The sequence below is a fragment of the Antechinus flavipes genome, chromosome 1, assembly GCF_016432865.1.
Source record: "Antechinus flavipes isolate AdamAnt ecotype Samford, QLD, Australia chromosome 1, AdamAnt_v2, whole genome shotgun sequence".
Taxonomy (NCBI): Eukaryota; Metazoa; Chordata; class Mammalia; order Dasyuromorphia; family Dasyuridae; genus Antechinus; species Antechinus flavipes.
The window spans coordinates 214,172,072-214,190,244 of NC_067398.1; the positions used below are offsets into that span (position 1 = coordinate 214,172,072).

The 18,173-nt window shown below is 33.3% G+C and overlaps 1 protein-coding gene across 3 annotated transcripts in view; it reads right to left on the bottom strand.

Annotated features, from left to right (window-relative positions):
- Window positions 1-18,173, bottom strand: part of ZCCHC7 (zinc finger CCHC-type containing 7) — a 270,988-nt gene that overhangs the window by 250,285 nt on the left and 2,530 nt on the right. For 2 of the 3 annotated variants that reach the window (XM_051996084.1, XM_051996092.1), the window contains exon 2: window positions 11,964-12,591. In XM_051996084.1, coding sequence (XP_051852044.1) covers window positions 11,964-12,567 — 604 coding nt within the window. In that variant the 5' untranslated portion in view covers window positions 12,568-12,591. Of the gene's footprint in view, window positions 1-11,963; window positions 12,592-12,991; window positions 16,135-18,173 lie in introns of those variants that run through there. The other variant, XM_051996098.1, reaches the window with a different exon arrangement.

Below are 18,173 nucleotides of genomic sequence, written 5' to 3' on the forward strand. Positions count from 1 at the left end.
CATAAAAATCATGCCAGTCAAAATAAAAACCTAGTCACCTTATTCCAAGAAGTCATAAAAAGAAAACTGCCTACAACTCTTAGAACTCTAAAAGACTAAAGAACTCTGATCAATTCAACGAATACTCAGGACTTTAGAAATGTGATAATGAAGTATGCTTCCCACCCTTTAGTCAGGAGTAAAGGTATAGAACAAGATATACAGTTCAGATGCAACTAATGTAATCATGTTTTCCTTGACTATGTTTATTTGTTACATGGGAGGCTTTTAACTGAGGGAGAAGAGATTTGTTGGGCATTGGGGAATGAGAGAGTAATGACATCAAGATTAAAAAAAAAGAATGTTTTAAAAAACCTTGAAAAAGAAAGCAAAAAGAAACTGGAAAGGCACACAGATAAGCAAACCAAGATAGTGATAATACAACTGTACTGAATTTAATATATATATTTAAATATATTTAGAACTGCCCATAATAGATATTCATGATTTTTTTCTATTCTTTGTGTATAGAAATGTTTACATCTGCTCATGTTTGTCAAGTTCACGTTAAGGGAGGGAGGAGGGAGGAAAGAAGAAAAAGAAAAAGAAGGAAGGAAGGAAAGAAGGAAGGGAGGGAGGGAGGGAGGGAGGGAGGGAAAAATAGAGGAAGGGAAGGAAGGGGGGAAATTTATATATATTTTTAAAACTATGATCTCATTTTGTTCTTAATCTAAACAGCAATAATTTTTGATAAATGTTTAGCTTTTTTCTTTTAAAGTAGAGATAGACATTAATTCTTCCCACAATGTGATAGAACATTATAAAGTTATATATCAATAAACTGTTAGGTAGATTGAGTTAAGATGGTAGAAAAAAGACAGGGACTCACCTAAACTCTTACAAATTCCCTTCCAAACAACTTTAAAATAACACCTCAAAGTGAAGCCTAGAGCAGCAAACTAAGAAAAGATCAGGGTGAAACAATTTTCCCAACCTAGGACAATTTAGGAGGTCAATAGAAAGCGTCTGTTTCAGCAGAATGATGGTCAGACCTGGAGCTCAGCATACATCCAGCACAGGCCATGCCAGGATGCCAGTAGCAGGACTCTGCGAATGTTCAACAATGGATCAAGAACTTTGGGAGTTCTCAACCTGCAAGTGTTAAGAGGACTGGACAAAAGGTCAGAAGGAGATTAAAGAGAATACTTTAGGGGCAGCTAGGTGATGCAGTGAATAGAGCACCAGCCCTGAGGTCAGGAGGGCCTGAGTTCAAATCTGGCCTTAGACACTTAACACGTCCTGGATATGGACGCTGGAGAAGTCATTTAGCCCCAGTTGTTCCTCAGCAGAATTTTTTTAAAAAGAGTGAGTGAGTGAGTGAGAGAGAAAGAAAGAATACTTTGCTGTCACTGGGTACAAACTCTGTCCACTGCCCACATATAGTTCTAGGTCACAGTACCAGAGCTAAAAAGAATACCAGTTCCAGTGAGAAGACAAGTGATAAAGGTAACTCACAGTCCATAGTGAGAGAGAAGTGACCACCCCTCTCTTTAGATCATACCACCTTGAAAGAACCAAAAATCTACAAAATCACCAGAGCAAGCTCTGAAAATAGAAGCAAGAAATGCCTGAAACTTGGGACAGAGACTCCTTTACCCTGGGGAAAAAAAGCCCAACTTTAACATAAAGTTATAATTCAAGAAATAGGTTGGGAAAATGAACATACAAACAAACAAAAAAGTCTGATCATAGAAAGTTACTATGATGACAGGAAGATCAAAACACAAATCTAAAAGACAGCCAAATGTCAACAGTGACATTCAAAAATTCAAAGAAAAATAAGAATTGGTCACAGAATCCAAAAAAATTCCTGGAAAAGCTCAAAAAATAATTTAAAAATCAAATAATAGAGGTAAAAGAAAAATTGGGGAAAGAAATGAGGGTAATGTAAGAAAATCATGAAAAGAGATACAAAAGCTTATAAAGAAAGCACACAAAAAATACTGACAAAAATAACACTTTGAAAAACATAACTGGTCAAATGGTAAAAGAGCCATAAAAATCCACTGAAGAGAAGAACTTAAAAAACAGAAATGGCCAAATGGGAAAAGATGTACAAAAATTCAATGAAGAAAAAAACTCCTTGAAAAGATGTACTGGGAGGTAGCTAAGTGGCACGGTGGGTAGAGCACTAGTCCTAAAGTCAGAAGGACCTAAGTTCAAATCTGATCTCAGACACTTAGTTGTGTGACCCTGGGGAAGTCACTTAATCCCAATTGCCTCAGCAATAAATAAATAAATAAATAAACAAACAAACAAACAAATAAATAAATAAAAGATGTACTGGCCAAATGGAATAAAAGGTACAAAATCTCATTGAATAAAATAATTCCTTAAAAATTAGAATTGGGCAAATGAAAGCTAATGATCACAAGAAACAACAGGAAAAAGCAAAACAAATAAGAAAGAAAGAAAGAAAAAAATGAAGCATCTCATTGGAAAAACAACTGACCTGGAAACAGATAGAAGAGACATAATTTAAGTATTACTAGATGAACAGAAAATCTGATTTACAAATACAAGACTTAAGAGAAGTATAAAAAGGTAAACATGAAAGAGAAATCATAAGGGATTAAATAAGGTTAAGCTATTTACATTCCTACAAGAGAAAATGATGGATGTAATTCTGAAGAATTTTGTCATTATTAGGACAGAAACACATATAGAAGATGTGTGTGGTGTGAGGTGATTATGATAGGCTGATTTCAAAAAAATAAAATTAAGGGAGGGGAGAAAGATAGATGCACTGGAAAAAGAAAAAGAGAAACTGAATGGGATTAAGCTATCTCACATAAAAGAGATGTGAAAGGAAGAGCTTTAAAATGGAGAGTAAGGAGGGGGTAGCAGCTATACTTCAAATCTTACTCATCAGAACTAGCTCACAGATGGAATAACAGACACATTCAGTTGGACACAGAAATCTATCTTGTTCTGGAAGGAAGTATAGGAGGTGAAAGGCATAAGAAACAGCAGAGAAAAGGGGTGTGGAATAAGAGTAGGTGGGTTAAGGAAAACAGTAGCAAGAGAGAGAAAGAGGGGAGGGAGAGAAGGAAGGGAGGAAAGGATAAACAGGGAAAACTAAGAAAGAAAATACAAAGTTTGCATCTATAACTGTGAATATGAATCGGAAAAATTCACTTACAAAACAGAAGCAGCAAATTGGATTAAAAAACAGAACATATTGTTATAGGTTTTTAACACTGAAGGTGTTAAGAAATTAATGCGACTATAAAAAGTTATTTTGCTAACATATACTAATAAATCTGACAATCTAAGTGAAATGATTGAATATTTACAAAAAATATAAATTGCTAAGACTAACAGAAGAGGAAATATAATACTTATATAACGCTACCTTAGGGGAAAAAAAAGCTGAATAACCCATTAACGAGTTCCCTAAGAAAAAAATCCCTAGGACCAGATGGATTCACAAGTGAATTCTATCAAACATTTAAAGAATAATTAATCCCAATACTAGATAAACTATTTAGAAAAGAATCCTACCAAAATTCTTTTACAACACACAAACATGGTACTGATAACTAAATCAGGAAGAGCAAAACCAGAGTAACAAAATGAGAGATCAAAATTTTTAAATAAAATACTACCAAGGAGATTACAGTGTAATATCATATCTATGATCAGGTTGGATTTTTCCAGGAATTCAGAACTGGTTCAAGTTTGGGAAAACTATCAGCATAACCGACCATTAAAAAAAAAGATCATATGATCACCTCAAGAGATGAAAAAGCTTTTGATGCAACAGCTATGGCTAATAGAGAACACTGGAGTAAATAAAGCTTTCCTTAAAATGATAAGTAGTACCTATCTCAAATCAATAATTAAGCTTTATCTAAAATAGGGATAAATTAAAAGCTTTCCCAATAAGATCAAGATTGTGAAACAATGTCAATTATCACCACATTTATTCAATATTTTACTACAAATGCTAGCTATAACAATAAGAAAAGAAAAAGAAATCAGGATAGAGAATGAGGAAACAAAACTGCTACTCTTGCAAATGATAAGATAACAGAATCCTAGAGAATAAATTAAAAAAATGAATGAAATAATTAGCTTCAGCAAAGTTGCTGGATATAAAATATACTCAGAGAAATCATTCAGCAGCAAGAGATAAAAAGAGAAATTCCATTTAAAATAACTGTTGATAATACAAAATACTTGGGAGTCTTCCAGGAAACCCAAGGACTATTATGAACAAAATTACACAATTCTTTTCACATAAAATAAGATCTAAACAAATGGAAAAATAATTGCTCATGGACAGGTTGAGTCAATATAACAAAAATAAATTCTACCTAAATCATTTCACCATATTAATCAAATTAGCAAAAAAAAAAAAAAAAAAAATTAATAGGGCCAGAAAAAATACTAACAAAATTCATTTGGAAGAACAAAGGGTAAAGAATAGCAAAGAAATCCATAATATATAAAAAAGGAAGGTAGCCTAGCAATACGAGATCTCAAGATCTCTAATTGTATTACAAAGTAGTAATCATCAAACTAGTCTGGTACTGGCTAAGGAATGGAATGATAGATCCGTGAAATAGATTAGGTACACAAGACGTAGTAGTAAATGACAATACTGATTTAGTGTTTGATATACCCAAAGATCTAAGCTTTGGGGATAAGAACTCACTATATGACAAAAATTTCTGGGGAAACTAGAAAGCAGTTCAGCAGAAACTAGGTTATAGATTAACATCTCATATCATATACCAAGATAAATGCTACTTAACATAAAAGATGATATAATAAGCAAATTAGAGATGCATGGAACATTTTTCCTGTCATCTATAGAGGAGAGAAGAATTGATGACAAAATGAGATAGAGAGCATTACAAAATGTAAAATGGATAATTTTTGTGATATTAAATCTTAAAATGTTTTGTACAAACAAGTTTTGGACACTGCAAGTCCCAATGCAATCAAGATGAAAAGGAAAGCAGAAAATGGGGTGGGGAAAGGAAGAATTTGTACAGTTAAGATTCTTTGATAAAAATCTCAAACATATAGAGAACTAAATCAAATCTATAAGAATGAATCATTCTCCAATTGATGAATAGTGAAAAGAATATGAACAAGAAGTTTTCAGAAAAAAAAAGTTTCTATAAGCATATAAAAAATGCTCTAAATCAGTATTACAAAAATACAAAATAAAATAATTCTGAGATAACATTTCCTATCTATCAGGTGGAGTAATACGACAGAAAAGAGGAAATGGCAAATATTGGAGAGGATATGGAAAAATTGAGGCAGCAATGCACTGTTGGTAAAATTGTAGAATGATCCTATCATTCTAGAGTACAATTTGGTACTCTGCCCAAAGGGTTATAAAATAGTGCATATCCTTTGATGCAGCTACCACTACTGGGTCTGTATCCCAAAGAGATAAAAGTAAAAAAAAAAAAAAAAAAAAATGACATATATACACAAAAATATTTATAGCAGCTAGTTTTGTGGTAGTAAAGAATTGGAAATTGAGGAAAGCAATACCCATCAACTGGAGAATGGCTGACAAATTATGGTATATGAATGTGATGAAATATTATTGTGCTTTAAGAAAAAACAAGCAGGATAGTTTCAGGAAAACCTGAAAAGATTCATATGAACTGATGCAAACTGAAGTGAGCAGAACTAGGAGAATATAGTACACTAGTAACAGAAATACTTTAACAATGATCAACTGTGAATGACTTAGCAATTCTCAACAACACAATCTAAGACAATTCTGAAGGATTTATAAATGAAAAATGCTATCCATCTCCAGAGAAAAACTGAGGAAGTCTGAATGCAAATGAAAGCATATTTTTTGCCTTGTTTTTCTTAGCCTTTTTTTGTAATGGGCCAGAACTCTGGAGGAAAGTGTTAACTCAGTGGAATTGATAAGACAATGGTTATCTAGTTTAGCATAGTGATAAACAGTTTTCTAATTCAGTACATGTACTTAGTACTTAATATAGTTCTACAAGATTAACACCTACAATGATGTAATTATAATAGAGTATATAAAAGCCAACAAGGACTGGAGGAGAGACATTCACTCCATCTCCCACCTTTGTGGTGGCTGGCCTGGGTTCCTTCATTTCTCCACTGAAACCAATTCCCCTCTGAAGGCCCTCCAGAAAGCTAGCTGAGCCCCAGGCAAGGAGACAAGACTGTGAAGGAGATAATAAAGAGTAATAAGGAGATAATAAAGATAAGGAGATAATAAAGGAGATAATAAAGATAAGGAGATAATAAAGAATTTGGACTATATCCCTTTATCCCTTTATCTCATGGTGAATACTCAGCTGAAAAGAAGGCTGGTCCAAAGACCTCAAGAAAATTAAACCAGAACATTACATTTTTTTGGTTTTCTTTCAAAACTTGGCTAATATGAAAATGTTTTGCCTGAGTGCACATGTATAATCTATATCAAATTGCTTGCCTTCTCAATGAGTAGGGAGAGAGAGAATCTGGAACTCAAAATCTTTAATTGTTTAATGTTTAAATTATTTTTACATGTAACTGGAAAAAACAAAATAGAGAAATTAAAAAAAAAATAAGTTGTTAGGCATCAGTATTTTAGGAAATTTGAATTGGAGCATATTGAAGAACAAAAATAACTCATTGGTTTATATCATATGAAAAATGTTTATCAACTTCCCTGTCTTTCACTATCACATTATACATCCATCCCCATCACAAGAATGGCAATTATACTAGTCTTTATTTGAGAAAAAGATCTGAGTCATTATTTACATAACAATTTTTAATATATGCCAAGTAAGTTGTTCAACTCATACCTTAATCAATCAATAAAATTTCAATGACTGCTTAGTATACATTCAGGACTCAATATATATTTCTAGCTAATTAAAATATATGACTTACCCACTGATGAAGAGCACGAGAGTGGTTCATTCATCAAATAGCTACTGAGTCCCTATTCAAGATACTGTGCTAACTACCAAGAAGAAAAAGACATCGCCTCTGCTCTCATGGAGCCTATAAAGAGACAAGAAATGTATAAGAACCTCTGGTTGCAATTAGGAATTTTGGAGCAATCTAGATTTAATTAGTACTCCAGGGGTTAAAGGGAAAGATCCAGAGAGAGGGAGGATATAACAGAATAGGGCTTAAGAAGCTTTTCCCACTCATACTCCCTTTTTACTCAAGAAATTTTTGTGACACTGTACATAGGTATATAAAATAGGTACACAAATCAATCATTTATTGATAAGAAGTCATAATTTTGTGACCCTCACATTCAGTTATAAGACCCCATATGTAAAACACAGTTTAAGAAGGTGGTTAATAGACAACAGAAGTTTAATGCTGCCATGCATTACCACAGTCCAAAGCACCTAAGATAGGTTTGATTTTATGGCATCCGATCAAGAGATAGCCCTGATCCTGGATAAGTTTAAGGTCTCTTCCTGTTCTAAATCTATGTGTCTAGGGCGTTTCTGTGAATTCCCATAATAATTCAGTACATATCACCTAGCAGACACTTACATATTCTTTTTTGTATTGCTATCTTTGCCTCCCTGAAGAGACTCCAAGAACCTCAAAGAAAGAAATATCAAAATATTTTGCATCCTCAATGCTTAACAAGATAGCCTACAAATAGTACATACTTAATAAATATTTGTATAGGCTAATAATAAATTAGTAAACACTTTTTAAAAGTTTTGAATTTTCTCTCAGAGATGACTTATTTAATTACCAAGGCTTCCTATTAGAATGGAAGGATAAGAAAGATTATTATAAAAGACAATGTCCAAAATGACACAGTAAAAACTGCTGTGGATTTTTTAAAAAATTATTTAAAATCAACAAAATTATGTAAAGAAAAATCTAACTCCATTCAATGTTATTCGTAAAGGGATCATGATTATCTGAAACAGAAAATACAAAACATTAATCAGTTTTCAATATATTTTTATTAATTGGAAACAAATAGGATTATATCAGTAGATCAAAGAAATAAAATATATTATATATGCTTTAGATATTTATAAAACATCAGATGTCATAAACTAATTTAGCTTGCAGAATCTGTTCTAATTCAAGGCAGAAACAAAAACAAAGTCTTGAAGTGAAAACTGAGGATAAATTGCAATATTTATAGTAATATAAAGTATGCGATTTGCAATTAGTGATATAAGGTATTACTAAGGTCTTGTTAAAACTAACATTCTTTAGTAATGATAAGGAAACAGATATTTATACATGTATACAGAAAGCAATACAAGGATTATTTTGTAACCCAAATAACTATATAGAGGTTGTGATGCACAGTAGATAGAATCAGAAGATTTGGTTCCAATTCCTGCATCTGACATATATTGGCTAGATGATCCTGGGCAAGTTACTAAACTTTACAATATCCCAGCAACTGTTTAAAACTATAAAGTACCAAGCAAATGCTTATTTGCTCTGGTAGCAATAGTTTCAGAAATTTCCTACACCAATGAAATAATACAAACAAGGAAGAAAATATTAACTAAAAAGTCATATTAGAAAAATATCAACAAATACAATTACAGAAAAAATACAACAAAATTATAAGAAAAGAATTAATAAGACCACAGACTTAAGACGTGACTTAAGACCAAGGACCTTTTAAAAATTACATGTGACTTAATTGTAAGTAGATTCTAATGCTTTAACCTTAACTCCAAATCCAACATCAAGCCACCTAGTTGCCTCTTAATGCCTATATTTTTTCCAAAGGCACCACCACTCTTCCAGCTTTTCAGCTTTTTAATTTTATCATTTTTATTCTTCGCTCTCTTCCTCACCAATCCAATCAGTTGACAATCATGCTGGTTCTACCTTCACATCTTTCTTATTCAACTTTCTCTCTTTAATCACATCCACCACATTAGTTCAAGCCTTCACCACCTTTTGCCTAAGACTAATCATTACAAAGATCCCCTAATTGGTCTTTTGTTCATCTTTTACACTACATTCCAGTTCATTTTCTACAATGCTGCCAATGTGATTTTCCTTAAGTGCAGATCTAACCCTACTTAATAAATTCTTAGGATCAAATATAAACTCCATTTATTTTCTAAAGTCCTTTATAACTTTGCCCCAATTTGTACTTAGGCTTCATTACAGATTTCCCCTTTTTCATAGTTGACAATCCAGCCAAAATGGCTTTCCTGATATTCCTCACACATCACTCCTCTCCCATTTCTATACCTTTGCAGGGGCCAATGGTAATGCCTGAATTGAAAGGAAAATCTTGTAGAAATATATGATTGTAGTTCTGGCTCCATTTTGCAAAGAATCCTTCTCCTTCAAGATATAATTCAAGAAGCACCTTCTATACGAACTCTTGTATTTCATGCTACAGGGAGCCACTGGAATTTCTTTAGAGGGAGAATTCTTATTTTTATTGATGTTTATCCCTTATTTTCTATATACCAGTTGCTCTAGTTATATCCTTTTTGATATCCAGCCTGCCATCTCTATTTATAGTTTTTTAAAAAAGAGGAAACTAATCAACACAATAATGATATCAGACATTATATTCCATATGCCACACTGTACCTCATATTTGAAATGAAATAAAAGACTCAAATTCTGTAATGAGAATTAAGATTCTGGACGTCAAAATGCTACTAGTCACAATTCATAATTATTCCACTTTTCTGTATCTCAATGTCCACACTTATTACCTGTCAACTTCATTGTCACCATCACCTTTCACCCTACAAAAAAATTTCATTTTCCTCTATGACTTCAGCACCTATTTTCCCCTCCCTTAACCCATCTCCTATCATGATCTTCAGTGAATTTAACTAATACATAAAAATTATCTGGTGACATCATAGTTCCTGTTTAAAACTATCCTTTTTAATCCTGTGACATCACAATTCCTCACCCTAAACTATAATAGCAAGTTAATGGTACTCCTCTCTATTATCTTTTCCATCAGTCTCTAAATTTTCATTAACACCACATCTGGACTCTATCCTTTATTTCCTAATATCTAAATGATTAAAAAAAAAACAAAAACAAAAACAAAAAAACCTAATTAGTCTCCGTGCCTACAGTACTAAAATGCCTGATTATTTCCTTGCTAAAAAACTTCAATGGTTCCTCAATGCTTATACAAGTCCACTCCTTATTTTGTCATTCAATAACCCCTATAATCAGAATCTAACCAAGTTTCTAATCTTCTCTCCTCTACTCATTCAAGTCTAGAAATTGTCCCTAGAATAAAATCCAAGCTCTGCCACTCACTAGTGACCTGGGTAACTCACCATCTCCAAGATGCAATTCTCTACATATGTAAAATAGGAATAATGATTGCATTCTTTTTTTCACAAACTATTGTGAGGGCCAAATAAGATAATATATAGATAAAAAGATAATATATAGATAAAGCACTTCTAAATCATAAAGTGTCATAACTGTCAGCCTATACGGTAAATTTAGAGCTTTTTTAAATAAAGAAATGACATTACTATTTTTAAAAAATTAGAGAAGTTTGAAATTCTGAAATATTTAGTTACTTCATTAGCTAAAGAACTATTATAGTTCATAATATTTAAAATACAATCATAAATAAAATTCAAATTTGTAACACCAATATTAATATTACACTAATGAACAATGAACTGACTTAAATTTTTTAATAATCAAGGTAGGTGATATATGTCTATCTAATTGAGACTTTTTTTTCCTTTCTTTGGACTCAAATTTAAATCTTCAGATTAAAAAACATACAACTATTGATGTGTAATTCTGCTCAGATTTGCTATAGATATCATTTGCTGATATATATGCTTATTGTACCACCTTTTAAAAATTACTTATTCTTAATTATCATTGATCCTGGAATATGATATATATAGACTTGCTAATATGGAATACCTTCCCCTTGCTTCTGGTCCATTTTACTCTTCCTTGTTTTTCAAAAACAGTTCAAGTTCTAGCTGACATTAGCCTAGAGTGAGTTTCTAAATTCCTTTGAACTTCCATAGTATTTTTTATATCACTTATTAATTATTCATCATGTACTATCTGACATTGCTAATTATTTCTTATATACATACACTATTTCATAACTGTTATAGTGTCACATAATCTTCCTGGAGTCTGGGAATAATTTTTGGTCTTTTGTACCTCTTTCCCCAAAGTCTCTTATAACCTAGCAGGGACTCAAAAAGTTTTTTGATGTGAAACATAAATATATCCCTTAGTATTTCAGACCTTTTCTACTCATCAGTCTTACTATATATTAAAGCAACACTTTACTTACTATTCCAATTCTTTGCTCAGAATTTTAGGAAATTTTTCAATGCTAAATGGTACTTCTGACAATCTAAATATTAGATTCTAAAGACTCAAGGAACCCAAATTCATTATATTACTATCTACCCTAGCTCCTCATAGTTTTCCCTTTTATTACTGGACCAAAAGTTAATTACTCCACCCAGTTCTATAACTAATTCCATGCCCACTTACTGCCCTAGCAAACTCTATGCTGTCTAGCTTGGTCTTGTAACAATGCTCTAATTCTTCCCCAAGTAAGCTACATAGCAGAGAAATCTTCTAATAGAATGACCAAGCATAGAGTTGGTGCTGGATGGAGCATTAACCTGTCACTAAAAGGACAAACTGAGAAGTTGTGTCTCAGTGTTCTAAAGTATATAAATTCTATACTAGCATCAGAGGAGGCATGAGCAAAAAACATCTTCATGTGAAATAACATTGAAAGATAAGAAGATAAGGAATAAAATTTAACTATAAAAATTTATAAGATTCTATCTTTTGTAAGGGTCACAAGACCCAAGACGTTGGCTTTAACTGTCGTAAATGGATCTCCTTAGAGGCAAGGTACTTCTCAGTGATGAGAGATGATGGTTAACATAACTAAATATGGATAAAATAGTACTAACCTTCATCAACAGAGGTTTCACAGCCCACGAGGTTGAGAAGAATGTTATCATCTTTGTCATCTACTTCACATTCCAGTAACATCCAGCTCTCCACATCACTTTCTCCACTTTCAGAAATAGTGATCTCCTTCTCTTCATTTGAACTATCCTCTATAACCATAACTTCCTGAATCACATTAGATCTCTCTCCATGTTTAGACTTCTTATTACCTCTCTTACATTTCTTTCTAGAGAGTTCATCAGAATGCTGATCACACTGATTTTCCAATACCTGGTTTCCTCTGTTTTTTCTTTTACATCTGTAGATACTATCTTCATCAGACAAAGAGATGACCTCTGAACCATCTGATATCTGGATAACATCAGTATCTGAAAGAACAATTAAGTTCTTCTGATTTGTCTTTTTAATATTTAATGATTCAGGATCCTCTGAGCTCTTTTCTTCATTGTCTTCCTCCCTAGTGACATTACCAAGGTCCTGTGCATAATGTACTTGACCATAGAGTTGAAATTCCACTTCACTATCAACACTCAGTTCACTGGATGATTCATCTCGGTAAAGGTCATCTTCATATGCTTCTATATTCTCAAACCCACCAAACATCGTGAAAAAGCAGCGACCTTAATGCTGTAAAAGACAGTATCATACAAAGGATGTGAGTATTTAGGAAAATGGGATCAAATTTAAGAAGTACAAAGTCATATCACTATAAAAGCAAAAACAGAAAAATCTGATAATTCTGGGAATTAATCTTTTTAATAATTTTTAAAAATTAAAAAATATTATGGCTGTATTAAATATACACGTTTTCTTATACCTTTATGCACTGACACCTAATATTCTCAATAACAATTAAGTAACAAAATGCTGTAAATATATTTAAATGTTACATAAGAAACTATCCACTAGCAACACTGGAAGTTTAACAAGGATGTCATAGAATTATAAAATTCTAAGTGGAAGGAGTCTAGAAAATATCTAATCAAATACCTTCATTTAAATTACAAAACTGAGACTGAAAGAGTACCTTATTCCTCATACAGGTAATATAAGAGCAAGCGTGGATCTGGACTCATGGCTTCTACCTCCAAACTCATATCATATAAACCATATACTTCTTTTTAGTGATCATCAAGAAGAAAGCAATTCAGACTGTTCCATTAAGATCACCACTTTCCTCATTAGAAACACTGATCACTGAAATGGGAAGAAGAGACTTTAGAGGCCATCTGGCTCAACCTCCTTATTTTTCAGTTATGGAAACTGAGGTCCACAGATAGCAGAGAAGATCTGAACCCAAGTCTGCCTCCAGAACCAATGTTCTTTCCACAGTCTCCTTAAGCATTTAAGTGCTAAGCACCAAGGATACAAATACAAAAGCAAAGACAATAAAGGGAGAAAATGCCCATAAAAAGGAATCATTTCAGAAATGAAGGCAACTGAGGAAGAAGCACACACAGACAAAACAAGGTAATCCTAGAATAGATGGAAGTAGGAAATAAAATAAAGACTGGTTAGAGCTGAAATTAGTGGGCTTGATGTGGCATGTACCAACTGGGATAGCAGGGGCTCAAGGGTAGAAGTTCCAGTGATAAAGGTAAAACCTACAGGATACCCTGATTTGGCAACAAGATAGTTGGTAAAGTGCCCAGCATAGGAAGTAGGGACAATAACAAAAGTAAAAATTTTTTAAGAATTGTAATGAAGTAGAATTAAACTCACTAGAGTCAACTGTTAGTGTTCATCATGCTGTGACCCAAACACTAAGAAACTAACTTAAAAGTAGCCTTCATTTGTTCCCACACTGGCCCTTCACTTTTTTCCTTTCTTTCTTTTTTTTTTTTTTAAATTAACCTTTAGATCATCCTTCCTCCTTTTGCAATTAGTGCAGTTCTCCTAAAAAATCTTTTGTCTTGTCCCCAACAATATCAGTGCCCTCATACAATAGGAGAGGAGACAGGGAAGCAATCCTTTAAATATGCTTATTTCCAAATTCTTCAATCCACCCAATTCTCATGAATTATTCCTCCATTCCATCTCAGCAACATATTGAGATACTTATACCCTGGATAATGCCATCTCCCATGGATTCCAATTCCATATCATTAAACTCCAAAATTCCTTTATCTGATCATAAATTATTACAACTTTGTCTTTCTCTCTGCTTATAATCCTTAATATTTTTGTCTCCATTACAGCCTGCAATTCCCCCACCCTCAATGCTTTATCAGGCACTTTTACTCCTGCAGTAACTACATTCTCACTTTTCCAATTTCAACCTCTGACTGAACCACTTCAAGGCAATTCTCTCCTTTTAAATTTCTTGCCTGTTATCCTATCATTGATCACACTTTGCCAAATCACAACCCTGGATTACTTACCTCCTTCACTTGCATTCACATGCAGCTAAAGGAAAATGAAATCACAAAGCCATACTGATTGGGTTCACTATAAATTTATGTTATCAAATCTCAACTGTAAGACAATCCTTCATTATTCTATTCAATTTTTTTCTCACACCCACTAAAATGGCTATTCCAAACCCCAAGACTCTTCAGTATCTTTTATCTTCAATTTCTCAGCTGAGAGCCTTGCCTCATACTTCACCAAGAGCTGAAACCATTTGACAAGAGGTCCTTCTCACCTCCTCAACTCTGTTCATTTTCATATTGTTCCCCACTATCTCTTCCTCCACCAGTCTCTGATGAAGTGGTGGTCCTTCTCTTTGCAGTCAAATGTTCCCACAAGCACCCTTGATCCCAGCTCTTACTATCTTCCCAACCGATTACCACCAGCATCATATACTCCTCTCTAGTCTTCAACTCTCCCAATCTAAGGGCTCTTTTCCACCCACACTCATGTCTGAACCATCCTCAAAAAATCCTCACTTGATCCTACCATCTCCACTATCATCCTATATTTCTGCTTCCCTTTTTGACCAAATGCCTTAAAAGAATATTACATTCAGTACCTCTACTTCCTCTCTCCTCTTAACTCTCTTCTAAACCATCTGAAATGACATTTCTAACCTCATAATTTAACTCCAACTACTCTCTCCAAAGTTACCAATGACCTCCAAATTGCTAAATCTATATGTATACCAAAGAAATGTTGAGCAACCTCTCTTCCTTGACACTCTCTTCTCTTTAGATTTTTAGGACACTACTCTCTCTCTCTGGCTTCTCCTTCTACCCAACTGCTTTTTTTCAGCCTTCTTTTCTAACACTCTTTTCAAATGCATCATCAATTCATATGGATGGCATTATCATCACTAAAGAGATGATTTCCAGACCTACAGATTCAGGTCAATCTCTCTTCAGAGCTCCAATCTCATTCTTTAAGATATCTCAAACTAAATATCCCACAGACACCTCCATCTCAACATATCCAAAATAGAACTTGTTATCTTTTACTTCAAACCATCATCTTCCAAGATTCCCTATTATAAGTAAGGGCAAGACTGACCACCTCCTCACCTGTTGGCAACTTTGCTGTCGTCCTTGACCACACATTCTCACTCACCATCAAACATGCAATCAGTTGTTGCCAATTGTGTCATTTCTACCTTTATGATATCTTTCCTATACTTCCTTTCCCTTCACACAGCACGCTACTTCAGACCTTCATTCCCCCCTCTTAGACCACTGCAACATCCTTACAATTGGTCTCCCTTCCTCAAGTCTCATTCTACTTCAATCCATCCTGCAAAGAATTGTCAAACTTATTTCCAAAGTGCAGTTCTGACCTTGTCAGTCCCTCTACTCACTTAAATCCAGGAGCTCCCTATCAACTCTAGAACCAAATATATAGTCTTCTGGTTAGCACATAAGGCTCTTCACAACTTGGCTCCTTTCTACCTTTCCAATCTTTTAAAACTCTCATTTCATTTATATATTCTACAGCAAAATTTCTTAAACTATGGGTTGTGACCTTCTATGGGGGGGTCTAGTAACTGAATGTGGAGGTAAGAAAAAATTTGGCAACAGTAAAAGGTATCAAATATTTCACCAAGTTTTAATTCTTTCTGTAAAAATAAACAAGCACATCCATCTATTATGCAAATTTGCTTCCATCTTTAATAAAAGATAAAATTATATGTATGCCAAAGAAATGTTTTGAAATTGATTTATTATCAGTAAGCATTTGATTTGTACACATACTTTATATATACTAACATATAAAGTATGTGTAGCATTTGATTTGTACACATACTTTATATATACTAACATATAAAGTATGTGTACAAATCAAACATTTACTGAATCCCATAAAAATTTCTCAGTTGAAAAGGAGTCAAAAGGCTCTTTTCCACTGACTTGGTTCAAATTCAATTGGTTCCCTATTATCTCCAGGATCAACTACAAAATTCTCTGGTGCTGAAAAATTTAATCCCCTGCTACCTTTTCTGTCTTACACTATTTCTAGCCATACTCTTTGACTCAGAAGAAACACTGGCTTCCCAACTGTTCCCCAAACAAGATAGTTCATTCTTGCCTCTGGACATTTTCTCTAACTGTCCTCCATCCTGGAAAGTTCTCTCCTAATATCTACCCAAGATCTCTCTGGTTCTCTTAAGATCCAATTAAAATTCCATCTATTACCATCTTTTTTTCCAAGCTCTTTCAATACTAGTACATTCCCTTGATTAATTATTTAGTATTTATATTTGTCTGCTCTCTTCTCCATTATACTGTAAACTCCTAGTGGGTAAGGACTGTGCCTGTTTCTCCAGTGCTTAGCATAGTGCTTGACACACAGTAGGTGCTTAGTAAATACTGATTGATTTTAAATCTGGCTTTGGACACTAAACAATTCTATGATTCTGGACAAATCACTTAAACTCTATTTGCCTCAGTTTCCCCAAATGTAAAATGGGGACAATAATAGCACCAACAACCAGGGTTATCATGAGGATCAAATCACATATTTGTAAGGTATTTAGCACAGTGTATAGCACATAGAAGTGTTCTCTTCTTTCCATCATGCTATGCTAAATCCTCTACTCAATTACAAATGAAATATATGAATTACACATTTCTGCCACTTAAAATAACCAAAATCTAAATACTATTAGGAAAAGAGGTAATGTACTTAATCATCAAATTCTTTACTGAAAATATCAGGAAGATTTTATATTCTGACAATGTTTTTGTTTTGTATTTTTCCAAAGAAGCAAACCATTTTTTTTCCCGGTAAAGCTTGGAGTGTACTTGTAATGCTCTTAAAATAGATCCCTCATGTCCCTATGTTATTACAATTTTACTGTTACTATCTGAATTATAATTTTTGTAACTTTTATCAGTTCATATTGAAATGCTAGACTGCTAATTTATGCATCTTAAAATGCTACAAATATAGAAGCAAACCCTTTTCATTCTTTAGAAAACTTTATCTTTTTAAAAATCAAAAAGAATTACGCTTTATTTAAAGTTCACATGGGATCCATAAGACTATGTAACAAAGAAAAAATTAAATACCTAAATTACAAACTTAAAATTTTAAATTCCTCTTGGAATACTCCTAAAGGGAAAGGATTAAGAATATAGCCATAGGCACACCCATATATTTATGCCAAAAGTAAACTACAGTCACATAATAAGATCTGCTAAACCTCCTATCTGAGCCTGTTACTGAAACACTGGAAAATAAATTTAGCATTTGGGCCCCTGTGGCCTTTGATTAAGAGGATTTTGTACCTTCCAAACTGGAAAGCTGTGCTCACCAAAACCTGCAATCTGTTTAGTTGATATATGCTGGCTCAGAGATTTGCCCGAGGCTTTTTTTAGTCGAGTTATAACTAATTAAATTCAAATGTATTTAATTTGCTTTAAGAAAAACTTTCATGGAAGTATATAAAATGTTTATCATTTGCTCCAGACTCTTCTTGATAAATGTGAAGAATTCCCAATACTTTCCTAACTAATCAGAAGGGTCCCTTTGTAGAGGGATGTGAAGGGTATAAAATAAGCCTTTTTTCCCACTTGCTTTTTGTCAAGCTATAAAATTACACTAATTTAAACACCTAAAATGGCCTTAAAGGTATGTCATTTTCTTGAAGAAGAACAATAACAGAGACCATAATGGAACAGTAATTCTTAGTTAGGAGGAAAAATCTATAGCAAAGTTAACTTTTTTAAAAGTCTCACTTTATTTATGTACATCCCATTTTACTGTCCTCAGATTCTTAGGTACTAGGATTACATGATAAA